This window comes from Candoia aspera, chromosome 8 (assembly GCF_035149785.1).
Source record: "Candoia aspera isolate rCanAsp1 chromosome 8, rCanAsp1.hap2, whole genome shotgun sequence".
Taxonomy (NCBI): domain Eukaryota; kingdom Metazoa; phylum Chordata; class Lepidosauria; order Squamata; family Boidae; genus Candoia; species Candoia aspera.
This window is the reverse complement of record NC_086160.1, coordinates 69,142,093-69,159,617: the sequence shown is the minus strand read 5'-3', so window position 1 is coordinate 69,159,617 and position 17,525 is coordinate 69,142,093. Positions and strand designations below refer to the sequence as shown.

The following is a 17,525-nucleotide window of genomic DNA, read 5'->3' as shown; positions in this document are numbered from 1 at the left end:
AACTGTAATGGTTGCCTAATCCCAAATACTCAGTCTCACAAGCTCGGGCTTAAAGATAACTGATTTATTAAAGGAATAGTATGCAAATACAGAGAAAGCTGAGAATGAGCCAAAGCGTGCCAAATACAAACTTAAAAGCCTTGCCTTCAATCCAGTCCCGCCCTCAGCACCCGTCAGCACGCACCCCCTCCCAGGTGCTAGCCACCGTTACACGCGCCTGGGAAAGTAACCTTGAGTAGGATTGCAAACCCAAACATACATTCCAAAGTTCCAAAACAAAGCAGAGCGCCCGAATGGAAAATACCAGCAATGAGCAAGCCGGGAATACACGGAAAAACGGTTTGACATGTGAAACGTTATGATGTTAACAGAACATTGAAACGGGGAACATGACATAAACAGGCATTGTCCACGGCGTGGCATCCTGAGACTGACGGGGCCACAGAGGCGCTAAATTCAACACTGGAACAATATTTGCGTGCCTTCGTGAATTATCAACAAGACGACTGGGTTGACCTCCTCCCCTTTGCTGAGGTTGTTACAACAACGCCATTCATCAAAGCACCAGTCAAACCCCCTTTCGCACCGTTCACGGCAGGGATTTTGTCCCAATCCCTGACTTGCCGCAGCCATCTATCCCGCATGCTTCACCGTCCGAATGGGCAACACAGCTGGCGGACTCTTGGCCGGTCATCCAGCAGGCACTAGCAGACGCACAGTCTGCTTACAAACAGCACGCTGATAAAAAGCGTGCCCCTCACCCTTCGTTTCAAGTGGGTGACATAGTGTACCTGTCTACCAAATTCATCAAGTCCTCTCAACCATCGAAAAAATTAGCTCCTAAATTTGTGGGTCCATTTCCTATTGTGGCACAAATTAACCCAGTGACTTTTAAACTTGATTTGCCACATTATTTGAAATGTTTACACCCTGTCTTTCATTGCAGTTTGCTCAAACCCCTTACTCGCTCTGACCACTGGCATGATCAACCTCCGCCGCCTCCTCCCATCATGATTGACGGGCAACAACACTTTGAAGTGAAAGAAATTCTTGACTCTCGCCGGCTTCGCAACACCCTGCAGTACCTAGTTCGCTGCAAACATTTCCCTCACCCGGAATGGGTGGCCGCTCACGATGTAGCTGCCCCTATTCTTGTTCATCGTTTCCATAATGCTTACCCCTCCAAACCGGATCCTTAAATTTTTTTGGGGGGGCAGTATGTCATGTTCACCATTTCAATGTGCTTGGTACATCGTAACGTTTCGCATGTCATTTGCCTGATACGTGTTTCATCTCGGGAGAGAGGAGGATTCCTCGTCAGGGAGCTGTTATCTGTTGGCCGCTGGGTTGGAATGTGTTTGGGTTATCTCATGTGTTCAAGGTTGCTTTCCCAGGATGGGTGGAAAACGGTTACCAGCACCTGGGAGGGGGGTGGTTGCTATGGCTGGTAGGGGGGAGGGATTACGTTTGGAGCCGAGGGTTTTTAGTTTGTATTTGGTGCGCTTTTAGTCATTCTTAGCTTTCTCTGTATCTGCCATAATTTCCCTAATAAATCAGATTTCATTTAAGTAACCTCTTGTGAGTCTGAGTGTTTGGGATAGGCAACCATTACACTGTCTAACTGTGGCACAAGGATGCCTGTGAACCATTTTTATTTGACTTATCCCCATGACAATACTGAAGTCATAGTTAGCTGTTCCAGAATTCAATGAGTGCTTTCCCTCTTCTCCAAACACAGTGTTGGCTGTGGACATCGTCTCCAATCCTTCTTCCATGATGTGGTTGATAATATGCCAGGATCTGCCCAGTTCCTGTTGACCACTTCAGGCCATTTGTGACCTCACAGCCCTCCATAGCCATTTTGGGCTTGAGCTGCAGAAGAGGCATCTGCTCCCACAATGCCAGATCCACAACTGAGGGGTTTTAGATTTTTTTCCTTCTCTCAGTAGCATCAGCACCATGCAAAGCAAAATGTGATGCTCTGCTGTCTTCCCCCCATGGGGCAAAGGATCACACACATTCTTTTCTCTGTTCTGTTTGTGTCTGTCTGTGTCTGGGGGAGGAACTGAGCCTCCACACCAATTAGCAACACTTACATGAGATAAGTGTCCTTTGGAGATCCTTCAGCAAAGGATCGTTACCTTGTCGTGGTGCTGGAGCTTGAGCACCTCAATGATGCCATGAGCTAAACCGTGAAGGGCCACCCAAGACGGGAAGGTCATGACAGAGAGGTCAGACTAAATGCGATCCCTGGGGAAGGTAATGGCAACCCACCCCAGTATTCTTGCCGTGAAAACTCAATGGATCAGTACAACCAGAGATATGTCAGTATACCATTGGAAGATGAGACTCCCAGGTCGGAAGATGGTCAAAATGCTACTGGGGAGGAACAGAGGATGAGCTCAACTAGCCCCAGACGTGATGACGCAGCTAGCTCAAAGCCGAAAGGACGGCTAGCGGCCGACGGTGCTGGTGGTGAACGGCGAATCCGATGTTCTAAGGATCAACACACCATCGGAACCTGGAATGTAAGATCTATGAGCCAGGGCAAATTGGATGTGGTTATTGGTGAGATGTCAAGATTAAAGATAGACATTCTGGGCGTCAGTGAACTGAAATGGACTGGAATGGGCCACTTCACATCAAATGACCACCAGATCTACTACTGCGGACAAGAGGACCACAGAAGAAATGGAGTAGCCTTCATAATTAATAGTAAAGTGGCTAAAGCAGTGCTTGGATACAACCCAAAAAACGACAGAATGATCTCAATTCGAATTCAGGGCAAGCCATCTAACATCACAGTGATCCAAATATACGCCCCAACCACAAATGCTGAAGAAGCTGAAGTAGAGCAGTTCTATGAGGATCTGCAGCACCTACTGGACAACACGCCTAAAAGAGATGTTATTTTCATCACAGGAGACTGGAATGCTAAGGTGGGCAGTCAAATGACACCTCGAATTACAGGTAAGTATGGCCTGGGAGAACAAAACGAAGCAGGACACAGGCTGATAGAATTTTGCCAAGACAATTCACTCTGCATAACAAACACTCTCTTCCAACAACCTAAGAGACGGCTTTATACATGGACTTCACCAGATGGACAACACCGAAATCAGATTGATTACATCCTTTGCAGCCAAAGGTGGCGGACATCTGTACAGTTGGTAAAAACAAGGCCTGGAGCTGACTGTAGTTCCGATCACGAACTTCTTCTTGCACAATTTAGGATCAGACTAAAGAGATTAGGGAAGACCCACAGATCAGCTAGATATGAGCTCACTAATATTCCTAAGGAATATGCAGTGGAGGTGAAGAATAGATTTAAGGGACTGGACTTAGTAGATAGGGTCCCGGAAGAACTCTGGACAGAAGTTGGCATCATTGTTCAGGAGGCGGCAACAAAATACATCCCAAAGAAAGAGAAAACCAAGAAGGCAAAATGGCTGTCTGCTGAGACACTAGAAGTAGCCCAAGAAAGAAGGAAAGCAAAAGGCAACAGTGATAGGGGGAGATATGCCCAATTACATGCAAAATTCCAGAGGTTAGCCAGAAGAGATAAGGAATTATTTTTAAACAAGCAATGCGCGGAAGTGGAAGAAGACAATAGAATAGGAAGGACAAGAGACCTCTTCCATAAAATTAGAAACATCGGAGGTAAATTCCAGGCCAAAATGGGCATGATCTAAAACAAAGATGGCAAGGACCTAAGAGAAGAAGAAGAGATCAAGAAAAGGTGGCAAGAATATACAGAAGACCTGTATAGGAAGGATAACAATATCGGCGATAGCTTTGACGGTGTGGTCAGGGAGCTAGAGCCAGACATCCTGAAGAGTGAGGTTGAGTGGGCCTTAAGAAGCATTGCTAATAAGAAGGCAGCAGGAGACGACGGCATCCCAGCTGAACTGTTCAAAATCTTGCAAGATGATGCTGTCAAGGTAATGCATGCTATATGCCAGCAAATTTTGAAAACACAAGAATGGCCATCAGATTGGAAAAAATCAACTTATATCCCCATACCAAAAAAGGGAAACACTAAAGACTGTTCAAACTATCGAACAGTGGCACTCATTTCACATGCCAGTAAGGTAATGCTCAAGATCCTGCAAGGTAGACTTCAGCAGTTCATGGAGCGAGAATTGCCAGATGTACAAGCTGGGTTTAGAAAAGGCAGAGGAACTAGGGACCAAATTGCCAATATCCGCTGGATAATGGAAAAAGCCAGGGAGTTTCAGAAAAACATCTATTTCTGTTTTATTGACTATTCTAAAGCCTTTGACTGTGTGGACCATAACAAATTGTGGCAAGTTCTTAGTGGTATGGGGATACCAAGTTATCTTGTCTGCCTCCTGAAGAATCTGTATAACGACCAAGTAGCAACAATAAGAACAGACCACGGAACAACGGACTGGTTTAAGATTGGGAAAGGAGTACGGCAGGGCTGTATACTCTCACCCTACCTATTCAACTTGTATGCAGAACACATCATGCGACAAGCTGGCCTTGAGGAATCCAAGGCTGGAGTTAAAATCTCTGGAAGAAACATTAACAATCTCAGATATGCAGATGATACCACTTTGATGGCTGAAAGCGAAAAGGAACTGAGGAGCCTTATGATGAAGGTGAAAGAAGAAAGTGCAAAAGCTGGCTTGCAGCTAAACCTCAAAAAAACCAAGATTATGGCAACCAGCTTGATTGATAACTGGCAAATAGAGGGAGAAAATGTAGAAGCAGTGAAAGACTTTGTATTCCTAGGTGCAAAGATTACTGCAGATGCTGACTGCAGTCAGGAAATCAGAAGACGCTTAATCCTTGGGAGAAGAGCAATGACAAATCTCAATAAAATAGTTAAGAGCAGAGACATCACACTGACAACAAAGGCCCGCATAGTTAAAGCAATGGTGTTCCCCGTAGTAACATATGGCTGCGAGAGCTGGACCATAAGGAAGGCTGAGAGAAGGAAGATAGATGCTTTTGAACTGTGGTGTTGGAAGAAAATTCTGAGAGTGCCTTGGACTGCAAGAAGATCCAACCAGTCCATCCTCCAGGAAATAAAGCCAGACTGCTCACTTGAGGGAATGATATTAAAGGCAAAACTGAAATACTTTGGCCACATAATGAGAAGACAGGACAGCCTGGAGAAGATGCTGATGCTAGGGAGAGTGGAAGGCAAAAGGAAGAGGGGCCGACCAAGGGCAAGGTGGATGGATGATATTCTAGAGGTGACGGACTCATCCCTGGGGGAGCTGGGGGTGTTGACGACCGACAAGAAGCTCTGGCATGGGCTGGTCCATGAAGTCACGAAGAGTCGGAAGCGACTGAACGAATCAACAACAAACAACAACATGAGATAAGCCAGAAGTGTGGGGAAAGACAGCCTTTGCTTGGCAAATAGCCATATTTACAGAGCTCAGCGGGGTGGGGGGAGTACAAGTCCTGATCTTTTTTAATTGACAGCATTCTCGCTGGATTTAACCAGTAAACAAGGGGGTCCCTCCAAAGAGAGAGCTGTTACTTCTCTTTGGCATATCATCCTTTGGCCCTACCCTAGCTGCTCTGCCAGAGTGCCCACCTAGGAGTGCCAGTTTGCAGACAGTTGGAAAACTGGGAGGCTGGTGAGAAAATTAGTGATGCTGGCTTCCTTACTGCCAGCGCTGCTCATGATTCAGCACAGAGCGGAGGCAGTGGGAAGATGGAGTGCCTAGGAGCATCTGCAGAGAGCACTGTAAGGATACTGTGGCATTCACGAGGGATGGCTGGCGATCATGGGTGACAGGGACGGTTTCCAGTAAAGCAGGGTCAGTCTGCTTCATTAGGCAGCTGTTCCCCTCAGGGCATGATCCATGGGGTGAAGCCTCTCTCACTCACAGAGACCCATTGGGAGATCAGCTATCTTGGTGCCAGGTTTTGACAGCTAGCTAAGCCCATGGATCTAGTCCAGTGTTCCTCAGCAATTTTAAGATGTGTGGACTTTGACTCCCAGAATTCCTCAGCCAGCAAGTCCACACATCTTAAAGTTGAGGAGGTTGAGAAATGCTGGCCTAGCCAAATGTCAGAAGTCACCTCCTGCTCCAGCCCCACCAGTTAGGAAGCATGACTGGTGGATGTTTTCCTGCTGGCTGGTCGCATTGGGTGGGGAAGAAAGCTGGGAGAATCCACCAATCACTGCTCTTAAGCTGTTCTGCATTAGAAGTGTGAGGACAGCACCACTTCCCAGCCTCACTGCTGAGGCAGAACAAGGTGGGGACACTGCAATTTATCCCCACACACTTTTCTCAAGGCCTGCAGAAGCACATGTTAACATGGCCTTGAGGAAGACTCCTTTAACAAGCAATATGGGAATCTACAGTACTCGTTGTTTTGAACAAACTGAGGGCAGTTTAAGCACAGACTGCCTAACGTGCTTGGCTTAGAGATCAGATTCCTTAAGCTGAAGTCATAAAGCAAAATAGGCATGTGTTATTCTACTTTATTCTTAGGAGGGTTGAGAATTTCTTTCAAATTCCTTTAGGTAGTTTTTTTTTTAGCTTGCTGACTCATTGCAGGTGGCAGAAGGGCTCTTTCCACTTTTGTTTTCTGCTCTACGTCTTTCCATCACACCAAAGCCTATGTGCTGCCTGCACTCCTCAATCCGCCAAAGCCCAATGGGAGAGGTTCCATCCTGATCTCTATCCTTGGAACTTAAATGAAGTGTGAGAAACCAGGGAAGGTGCAAATCATTGGGAAATGACTGGCAAGAAAGACAGGATGTTGACACACACACGTTGGTCAGTGCTAGGTATACAAATGCAAGAACACCCAGCAGAATGTCTTCGAAGCCCTCTTTCCCTTTGAAAGAAACATTAAAAGCAAATTCTCTGTCCTCAAATGCTCTGAAAACAAAATTGGCTGGGTAATTTTTCAGCATGTTACAATCCCAGAAAGATCCTGAAGTGTCTTAACAATTGAGTAGATGTTCTCATCCACTTTAGAACTCAAGAAAAAAGAGATGAATACAAACAAGAATTTGAAAGAACCGCACGGAAAGCAGAAATCAGGGTTTATTGTAGCTCTGGAGAAGATGCAAAGTAGTGAAAAATTTCCCTTCATTGACCATTAGGGGGCTTCCAGATACCAGAGGTGTACACCAGAACATTTTGACAGTCTTCAAAAGCAAAATTTTGTGAAAATTGCTAGATGCTAGCATAGCAACCACTTTTCTGGCAATCTGTCCTAGGCCCTTTCTTCATTTGCATCTAACCATGGCATAAATACACCCTAACAAGATCTCTCTCTCTCCACGACCCCATTACATGGCTTTTATTTCATTCCAACCCATTAAGGGGGACCCCCTAAAGTCATCTTCAGCCATAACAATGGTAAAGTAGCATTTTCTCCTTTATTCTGATATGGTCTAAGGACAGCCTCAAGGTGTCCCAGTCCTGTTAAGACTTTGTCACCCATTACCTCAGAATTAAATCAGAAGATCTCCATGACAGAGGAATTTGATCCAGAGTTGGGACAACCAATTTGACCATCTAGTTTTCTACACTCAAAGATGGGTGGAAAGCATGTCAGTTCAGCAACAGGTTAAGGTCCTTAATGATGGTGGCCACAAAGAAGATGCCTCCTCTTATAGAGGTATGTATCATCATCAAGAGTGGAATGGGATTCATTCTCTAATTGGATAACAATATGTGGTGTTAACCCCACCCTTGGTGACAAATTAACCACACACAATCTAAGTACAGCAGACGTGTTCTACATATTTTCTCCCACCCTCTTTTTTAGTCCTTTAAACTAGGAAGCCTAGCATTTATGATAAATACAGGGTGGATTCATCACAAAATTTATTCAGCTTTTTTTTTTTTTTTTTAAAGGCAAGTGATTCAAGAATTGGCAACATTCCAGATACTAGCCAATAGACACGCACCAGTTCCTCAATTAAACCAAGCTGAAAAACTGGTAGAACGTTCCTTTCTCTTCAGTCCCCAGCTTATTCCCAAGACAGAAAAACTTGTTTAAAATTATCTTGTTTGGGCTTTGAACTCTTGCCTAGACAGCTACATTTCATAAACATACATGTTGTTCTCACACAAACCCTCATAGCTCCCATTTTAAATTGATGGGAAAATGAAAGCAAAGAACGCTCTGGGGTTTGGTTTTTCTTTCCCCCCTGCCATTTACTCAGTGTATTTATTCATTTACTCACTGGAATACAAGGCCATAAGCTTCCCATCACTTGCCAAGTATTTATTTATATTTATTTATTTATTTAATTTGTCCCCACCACCACCCATCTCCTCCCATCAGGGGACTCTGGGTAGTTATAGTGCAGAGTAATAACCAAACAAAAAATAACTACTAAATTGTGTTAGCAAAGCCATGACATTATCCTGAGAAAGTATACTAACAGTGTGAATGTTCATTTATGACACCTTGGCAGAGCTGATTTGAATGCATCCCTAACAACTTAATGCCCATAGAACCCTAGCTGGGGAGATTATGTGCCATCAAGTCATTTTTGACTCCTAGTGACCATACAGAAAGATTTTCTCCACGATGATCTATCTGTAACCTTTTCTTTCAGGACTCCCAAGGATGCACTTATGGCCACTGTAACTGAGTCCCTCCACCTTGCTTCTGGTCACCCTCTTCTTCTCTTCCCTTCCACTTTTCCCAGCACTACAGCCTTCTCTAGGGAGCCAAGTCTTCAGATAATGTGTCTGAAGTAGGATAATTTGAGCCTGGTCATTTGTTCCTTGAGTGAGAACTCTGGGTTGATTTGTCCAATGATCCATTGGTTTTCTTGGCTGTCCATGGTATTCTCAGGAGTCTTTTCCAACACCAGAGTTCAAAAGCTCCAACGGTCTTCCTATCCTGCTTCTTCAAAGTCCAACTTTTGCTTCTACAGCGTGTCACAGGGAATACCATGGCTTGCACGATTCTTACTTTTGTAGGTACAGACACACCATGCCAGCATTAGAGCATCTTTTTCAAAGCCTTCATGGCTGCTCTACCAAGTGCTAGTTTGCAGTGTGGGGAGAAAGACCTCTGTTTAATTGAAGAACTGTATCTATGGAAGAAGCTTGACCATGAAGCAACGTCTGTTGTCAGGTTTTGGGTATCATAACAGTAGGGCTATTTGATTTGGCTCCAAATGCACATACCAGCTCCCAAGTGGTCTAGGTATGTTGAAATTGATGGGGATGGCTCGGGAGTGCAGCAAAGCTCCTGGGAGGCACCTTTGCCATCCAGCCAGGCTTGTGCAAGAGAACCCCCAATGAAACACAGCTCACTATTAAACACTGCTGGTGTGCTGTATCAGGCAGTCTGTAACACTGGAAATTATTTTGATTGTGCCCATTCAACTCTGCGGCCATTATTATTATTATTATTATTATTATTATTATTATTATTATTATTATTATTATTATTATTATTAATCATTCTCCAAGGGCCATAGAAAGAATGGCAGTTGAAAGAAGGTATTACAAGGAGGGTTTGGTTCCTCTGGATTTTTAAGAAGTTGTTTCGTTTTTAAAAAGCCAAATTAGTATTTTGAAACTTAAGTCTGTTTTGTTCCTCATTTTCAGTCAAAAGCCTGAAGCCTGTTGCCAAAGATTGGAGAATCACCACTGAATTTCAGCAGGGATCTTGGCAGGCTCCAGGAGAGAATGAAACTATGACTGTGGGGCACACAAACCAAAACACAAACTCTTTTTGTTTTTGTTTTGCCTTAGTATGACAGGGGAATCCAACTTTTTATAACTTAGTGCAGGAAGTGCATTTCCCCTCCTTCAGGCAGCCAGACGGGCCTAGATCCACGGAGCTTCGAGTCAGAAGTAGTCTATCGGTTGCAGGAGGCGGAAACAGAAGAGGAAGGGGACCCGTGCGCGCCTTCGCGCCCCCGATTCGTCGACTGCTCGGGGCTTGCCGCTGGCAAGCAGCAGGCCGCCCGACTCGGCCTTCGGGTGCGATCCAACCGCGTGCCTCTCCTTGCAAAGGAGCGGGGCAGCTTTCTGGCTTCCACCCGCCTGGGTCAAGGGATGCCCCTTGCTGCCGCGCCCCAGCTGGGATGCGTCCTCTGAGAGACAGGGGACTTGCAGGCAAATCCGGCCGCGGCCCCGGGCGCCTCCTCCCCCCTCCGGTCCCCGAATTAGAAGACCCCCGGCCCTCCAGCGGGCCGTAGGGGACCCGGGCCCGTGCAAGAAAAGCCCTCCGCGGAGGGGTGCGCGGTGCGCAAGCTTGGCCGGTGGAGCGCTCGTGGGCTCCGGGCCCGAGACGTCTGCCGCCGGAGCCGCGGGCGGGCGCGCCTCCCGGGCGGCCGCCGGCGGGGCTAAGAAAGCAGCGGCCGGGGGGTGTCTCTTGGCCCAGCGGGACCTCCGCCTCTTCCTCGGTCGCCTCCCCCGCCCTGCCTCCCCCCTGGCGGCGAATGGTCGCTTCCAGCCGGTGGCCATGTTACCGCTCCTCGTCGCGAGCGCAGGCGAAAGCCGCGGCTGCTTCTCCTGAGCGAGGGCGGAGGAGGAGGAGGAGGAGGGGGCGGAGGAGGACACCCAGGAGGAGTGGCCGCGCCGGGCGGAGGGAAGGGCGGCGGAAGGCGAGGGAGCCTGAGCGGAGAGGCCGGACGGAGCCTTGTTGCGCCCGCAGAGCCCAGCGCGAAGCATGGCCGTGGCGGTGGGGAGACCCGCGGTGAGTCGGAGAGGGCGTGATGGAGGACGCGGGTGGCCTGGCGGGCCGGAGCCAGGCGGGCCCTTCGGCCGGGCGGGCAGCCCACGTGTCTGCCGTGCCGCCTGCGCGGCGGCCGGGCTGCGCTAACGGGGCTTGCACGAGGGCGCGAAAAGCTTTGCCGAGGCTGGCGGAGGGGAGGGCTCGGCGCCCCCAGCCCTTCGGAGCCCAGGCTGGGGAGCAGAGCGTGTTTCTCCTGCTCTCTTGTTTCTCCATTCATTGCCCGGGGAGCCCCTGAGGTGAGCGCAGGCACGGGGCAAGGCTGCTCGTGGTTGAGCGGTGGGCCTCTTCAGACGTTACGTGACACGTGGGTTGAGCTCTTTGGGCCTGGGCCATGCGGGTTTTTTTTTTTAAGCCTGGCAGGATCAAAATAGCAAAGCGGGTTCCTTTTAGGATATTCCAGTGCTGGTTATTTTGGAGGGGGGACCATGCAGTGAAATGTGGCAGGGGGCAAAGAGGGGAACGCAGCACATTTCTCCTGGTTTTAGACACGTGTTTGTGTTCCAATGGGCAATGATAATAATAATAGATAAGCCCCCCACCCCAGGTCTCCTGGGATTTTGCAGTGGGCTGAGCATCCCTCTGATACAATTGTGAATTAACAGAGCGTCTTTCCACAAAGATGCTCCTGAATACTGTAGTTGCCAACTTGGGCTCTAGCGCTGCTGAACTGTAATCCAGGAATGCTTCTGCCATCTACCTTTTGCCAACTTGGTACCCTCCAGGTCCATGGGAGGACAGCTCTCAGAAGTCCCAGTGATTTTCCACCAGCCATCATCTGCAACCTTTTTGCCCCAACCCTCCTCCCCTCCCCCCCTCCCCCCCTCCCTCCCCCCCCCCCTGTTCCCTTCATTTTCTCATACTTCTTCTTTTGGGGAAAATAAATAAAAGAGCAAAATTCTAAAGTCCCAAAGATGAATTAAGAGCTGTCAAGCCAGAAATCCCTAGCCTAAATCTTTCCTCCACCATCCTGCTGGCCTTTGGCAAGTCATCCTCTCTCAGCCTTTGTGTCTCACATCTGTCGTAGGGGAATGAAACAGTATGGATGATTTTATAAAGTTTTTGTAGGTCTAAAAACGTTGGCCGCTCTGATAGCACAGCATAAATTCATAATATTAATTGAACAGGGCGTACAGCTTCCTTTTGCAGATCCTGAGTAGCCAAAGTATATTCTTGCCCTCAACCCTACATTTCTGGGACTGATTTCATCTCCTTGGTATTTATACAAGGAAGTGAAAAACTCCCAGGGGATTTAGCACAGTTGATACTACCAGGGCAAAATCTGGTGCAAGAACAGATGAGAAACAGATGGTGCATCTGTGGTTTTCGAAGTATTACTTTATAGGGAAATTGTAAAACTGTTCTTCCAAACAACTCCAGAAAGTTGTTGGGGAATGTATACAGCAATGACTATGTTGTGATTTGGTGGTTTCTTATCATGTTTTGAATAGGGGCAAAATGCAACACCATAGTGTAGGAGGTCTGTCTTTCAGGATTGCATTCTTGGAAGGGTTTCAAACACTCTCTGTTCTAAAAACAGTGATGTAAGTGAATATTAAGACACACACACACTAATCTAATCCTCCGCTCCTTTTCTATTGCTGCCCCTCCCAAATGTCATGCAACAGTTAGCCAAAAAGTTTTGGTATATTCCGGGACTGGAGATGGACCTGTATAGAGGGGGGGAAACTGTAGAGTCAACCCTAGAGGAAAAACTGTAACACACACACACACACACACACACACAGGTTGGGTTTAGCGTTTCAGTTGTGGGGTTTTTTCTCAGTTTGTGGTACTCTTGAAGAATGAAGGCCAGAATATGAAGCTAATGCCTCAGTTAATTTTGTTGACTCTTAAAGGCTTTTCAGAAAGCTTCCTAGATGGTGAAAGTGTTCATCTGCTGTATTCCGTTTGCAGTTGTGGTGGGTATGTGCACAAACAAAATCAAAATATTAATGCACACTCATATTAATTTGTCATAGCAGAACCAAGTCTAGTTTCTTTAGTGTTGTGAAGGCTATTAACACTTCGAGTTAATGCCAAAGAACAAGGAGGCATTATTTATTATAGGTATTAATTAGATACTGGTGAAAATGTTAAACTAACAGAGATTAAAAGGTTAAAGGGTGTGTATATATTTTTCCAAAGGTGGCTTCACTCCTTTATCCTTTGCCTTCTCTTTTTTATAGCCTTTTGAAATTTTTGAATAAATTAGTAATTTTTGTGGAAATGTGGGCTTGATCAGAAAATATGGACTTGCCAGAGAGCTTAATATGGAGATTCTTACTAAAAGGGAGAGAAAAAGGTCCTTTTTGTTATGTCTATAATATATGGAGATGTTGGTGAAAGTAAATTCTAAACATATGAAGGTAATCTTGTGTACATCCTCAGGAGGCAAGAGAAAAAAAATTGATTGACTTTTCCTGCTCGCTTTTTTTTTAAGTGCATGCCTGTAAAACAGATGTTGTACATGAGCAAATGACCTCACTGTGGCTCCTTTCAGATTGTGGAAAAATAGATCTGCATTCAAGATGGAGTCTGGCACTATCTTGTTTCTATTACCATTTATAATGCAGTCTTTAGTTGTAATAGACTTGTGGTTTGGCTATTTGGCACTTGTAGATTCCTGCTTCATGGACATTGTGGATTTGACTGTAGGAAGGTGTAGATGGATTGATCAGCCTAAATCAGCCCACACTCCAAAGTTTGTATCATAAAAATTTGGCAGCAGATGCCTGAGTTTTGCCAGTCTCGTGTAAAAACAGAGGGTAAAGTAGAGGCATTACACTTAACAAATTCAGCATCCCCCAACTTTTTTTTAAATTGCATTTATTGAAATGAATAATAACACTGCTCTCACTCAAGTTACTATACCGGTTCAGATTTACAGCTCAGAATAAGCTGCTTTGAAAGGTCCCACTGGAAATGCTACATAGAAAGGAAATAGAACCAGTAGGTGGTTGTGACAGTTTGTAAAGGCCAGAAATATTCTCTAGGCCAGGAGTGGGCAACTTTCTGGCAGCCAGTGGTCACATTGTTTATATTACATTTTTTGCATAGCTGAGGGTCACTGTGGGCCCTTATGTGCTGAGAGAATGAAAATTTAAAGCAGACATAATTCTAAAAGGTAGTCTAAGATGTGTTTGGCTTGGTGTGTTATGTGAATGTGAACCCTCACTGAAAGCCATAGTGAATCGTTTAGTACATTGGGAATCATAGTTAATAGTTTAGCATCATGTGTGAACTCATGGACACATCAAGCAGAGTAGCAAGTATATCTTCCAACAAGTGTATAATTTGTTATTTATTCATTTCTGCAAATCACTGCTTCTCTGAAATTCGGGGCCACCTAAAAAGCATGCTGTGTTTTTAAAACTCTTTGTGTTTTGATGTTCTTTGTCCTCCCTCCCTCCGTGTGTGATATATTTTATTGATAGCCTTTAGGTGTATGACATTTAAGCACAGAGCACTTTCCATCTTCTTGCTGTACCTTTTTGGGAATCCATTGTTATTACACTGCATGCCTGATGACCGGGTTAATAGTTAAAACACTGCTACGTGTAGAAGTTGCTTTTCCTTTTTACCCTGCATGTAGGTTGTGAGTAGGAGAGAGGATGCAAATCTAGGAGAAATCAGTGATCTGTTCAGTTTGATTAACTCAGCCATGATACCAGTTGTTGAGTCATAGGCTTTATCTAGCAAGATGATGCTACAGTACATTGAGTATAAGAGCAATGTTCAGAAGTAGCTAGGAGAAACATTATAAGCAAACCACTCTGTTGAATAGTAATATTGGCTTTTGTTACTTTTATAAGTAACTTTGCTAAAGTGTTGCATATTCTTCAGTGGTAACAGAATTGTTACCATGCGGTTCCAGTTTGCAACCTTGACCAGGCTGTGAATTTTAGAAGTTAACAGCTCTATTTATTTTATCTATCCTTAATCTTTGGGTACTTCAAACCAAGATCCACTTTTTACCACATCCTGTAGCATTGCCATTCTTTCTCTTCCCCTTGGTCTTCCTCCCACTATCTTTTTTCTATTTTAATTCCTCCCCCCCCCCCCATGCTTCTTTAATCATTTAAAAATATACCTTGGAGGGTATTTTGAGAGTGTCAATCTCTTTGGGTCATGGAGCAACACTTCTAAAGTTACAAACCAAAACCATTAGCTGAATGTGAAGTTTGATGAGATAACAGTACCTACCGGCATGATTTGTAACATGTTTTCCTGCTCTTAAGGCTATTTTAGCATCAAATTTCAGAGACCTCTAGCTTTGCTGATGGATAAATATTGTAGTAGATCACATCATTCTGTTGTTAATTTTGAGGAGATAAGTGTAGAGAGCTTGTTAGCCAGAAGATAGGTAAACAGTTCCCAACATTTATTCTTTTTCAGAACACATGTTTCTAATAATTTAGAGAGTCAGTAGGATGTTGTGGTAAAGGTGTTGGATTGGGACTGGGGAAACCCAGATTGAAGACAGTTTCTAGCTACAGAAGCTTTGGGCCAATCACTCTGCCTCAGCCCAACCTACCTGTAAGGTTGCTCTGGTGGGCATAAAAGTATAAGAAGATCCTTTTGCAAGCTGCCTTGAGTTTCTAGAGAAAATGTGGGATAGAAATCTAACAAACAGCTTGGAATTAGCAGTGTTGGAGACCTTGCTTTCTGCCCCAAGAATCCCTTGTTTGTAGTGGATTGGTCTCTTGTCAGTGATTCTGCTTTGAAAGCATGCTTAGGTGTGCTGTGTAAATAAATGAAGCAAATCAGCTTCTTAGGCAGAGAGGATTTTGTAGAAATCACTAGCACAGTCCAAAAGAGCTCTTCTGTTTCAGTCACTTACATCCTTTCACCAATAGTGCCCAAAAGATGTTACTATAGGCCGTAATGGTTTTAGCTTAGCGTATTATATGAATCCAGATATGGTGGTTTTGCATGTAGTTTACAGATTTGTAAGGTTGCATGAACCCCACAAGTTGTTGCTTATTCAGCTAACCATGATTGAGACAATCTGTTCATTAGTATACAGTGTAACCCAGTGAGTATGTACACAGCATGTGCAAATTATATTGTACTTGAACTTGTTCCACTTGGCTTTCATTGATAACTGTACAGTTAGTCCTTGCTTAGTGACCACAATTGGAACCAGCAACTCCATCGCTAAACGCTGTGGTCACTAAATAGAAAATCACTTGATTGCGACAGACTTATGTCACTTCCCATTCAGTCATTGAGTGAGTCACCATGGTTCTTAAGTGAAATGTCACATGGCCACAACTTGCCATTTTACTTCTGTGTTCTCTATTAACCCTACTTGTCACAAACCAGTTGGGAAGCACGCAGATGGCAATCACGTGCCCGTGGGATGTTGTGACAGTCATAAATGTGAGGATTGGTCATGAAGCTGTTGTTTTTTTTTTACAGCGTTATAACTTTGAACAGTCACTAAATGAAGCAGTCAGTAAGTGAGGACTACCTGTATATGGTAGACCTATCCTCCGTGAGTGTCCCATAAGTTCTTTAAATATCTCTCTTTAGTGTTTGCACTATATCAGCCTTCACTACCCTTTTGCACTCTGCATGCTCTGAGATCACTGTCGCCAGGATTTCTAGCTAGTGTGACTAACTGCTAAAAGCCGTACTATCTGGGAATTCCAGGGCAGTTGGTGGAGGAACAAATTGGCAGAATGTCCACAGCTTCTTATGGCAGCAAATTCTGGAATGGTGCATTTTATAAAAATAACTCTTTTGTTCATTCAGGAGCTCGTGCCAATCAACTAAGCTCACATTCTGAGATTATGAACGAAGCGAGTAGAATAATTTCCCAGCTTATCTTTCCATGTCATGCCCAATTTGATAAGATTTCCATCAGGTCCCCACTTCTTTTATTTTTCTTTCTTTAAAAATCCCACAAACCTTTTATCCTTTCCTTGGACAAATAACAGCCTCTTGATCATTTTGATTGCTTTTTCCTGAACTTTTTCTAAATGGTAAAGCGAGTAAGCAGAATGGTATCCAATATTCCCAAAATAGTTGTAGCATAGATTTTGCTTCATAGCATTGTGATGTGAGCAATTATATTTTCCATCTATTTTCTAATAATTTTCAGCATGGTTGAATGTACAACCACAAGCCACCTAAGGCCAGTTCAGTTTCTTTTATGTAGTGTGTTTCACTGGAATTCCTTTTATTAAATGTTATATGTCATTTTGCTGAGTTGTCTTAGATTTAAGTCACCAAGGGACCTTCCTGGCTGAGTGGAGCTTTGAATGGTATCTCTGCTATAAATTGTCCACTACACTGACTTCTTTAAGAAGGTCGAAAAAATAGAGATAGACAGGTTGCCGTTATGACAGTAGGAATTCTAGATTGTGCAGGTGTTGTTTGTTTATTTTAAGGAGGTCTTCATTTCAGGTACTCTAATTCTTCATGAGCAATTTGCACCTAAATATGCCAACTAAAAAGGTTGCAAATTGAGGTGACTCGATGTGCCCAATAATAAGTTAGCCTAGTTATTCCTGGACGAAGGCGTGCATGTGAACTAACCTAAAATTTGCCCTTAGCAGTCTTCACATGCCTTTGAGTTCAGGGGGTAGGAGGCAAAAAGCAGAGCTCAGAAAATTCAGTAAATCCATAGGAGGTGGATCATCTTGTTTCGGGTTGAACATATAATCATAGCTTTACAGCTCTTGCAAACTGTGTTATTGCCACACAGATCTGCTCATGTGGGCTGGAGGAATTCATGCTGGGTGCAGAAAGACAGATGCCTCCTGCGTGAACACCTACTTTCTATCCCCTTCAAAACTTGGTGGGTA

At 44.8% G+C, this 17,525-nt stretch overlaps 2 protein-coding genes across 4 annotated transcripts in view; one reads left to right on the top strand and one right to left on the bottom strand.

Moving 5' to 3' along the window:
* The window catches only part of CNOT6L (CCR4-NOT transcription complex subunit 6 like), a 386,677-nt gene that overhangs the window by 94,167 nt on the left and 274,985 nt on the right, over window positions 1-17,525 (bottom strand). The window lies entirely within an intron of this gene.
* The window catches only part of SEPTIN11 (septin 11), a 96,730-nt gene continuing 89,752 nt past the window's right edge, over window positions 10,548-17,525 (top strand). For 2 of the 3 annotated variants that reach the window (XM_063310361.1, XM_063310362.1), the window contains exon 1: window positions 10,548-10,674. In XM_063310361.1, the coding sequence (XP_063166431.1) occupies window positions 10,648-10,674 (27 nt within the window). In that variant the 5' untranslated portion in view covers window positions 10,548-10,647. Of the gene's footprint in view, window positions 10,675-12,235; window positions 12,255-17,525 lie in introns of those variants that run through there. The other variant, XM_063310363.1, reaches the window with a different exon arrangement.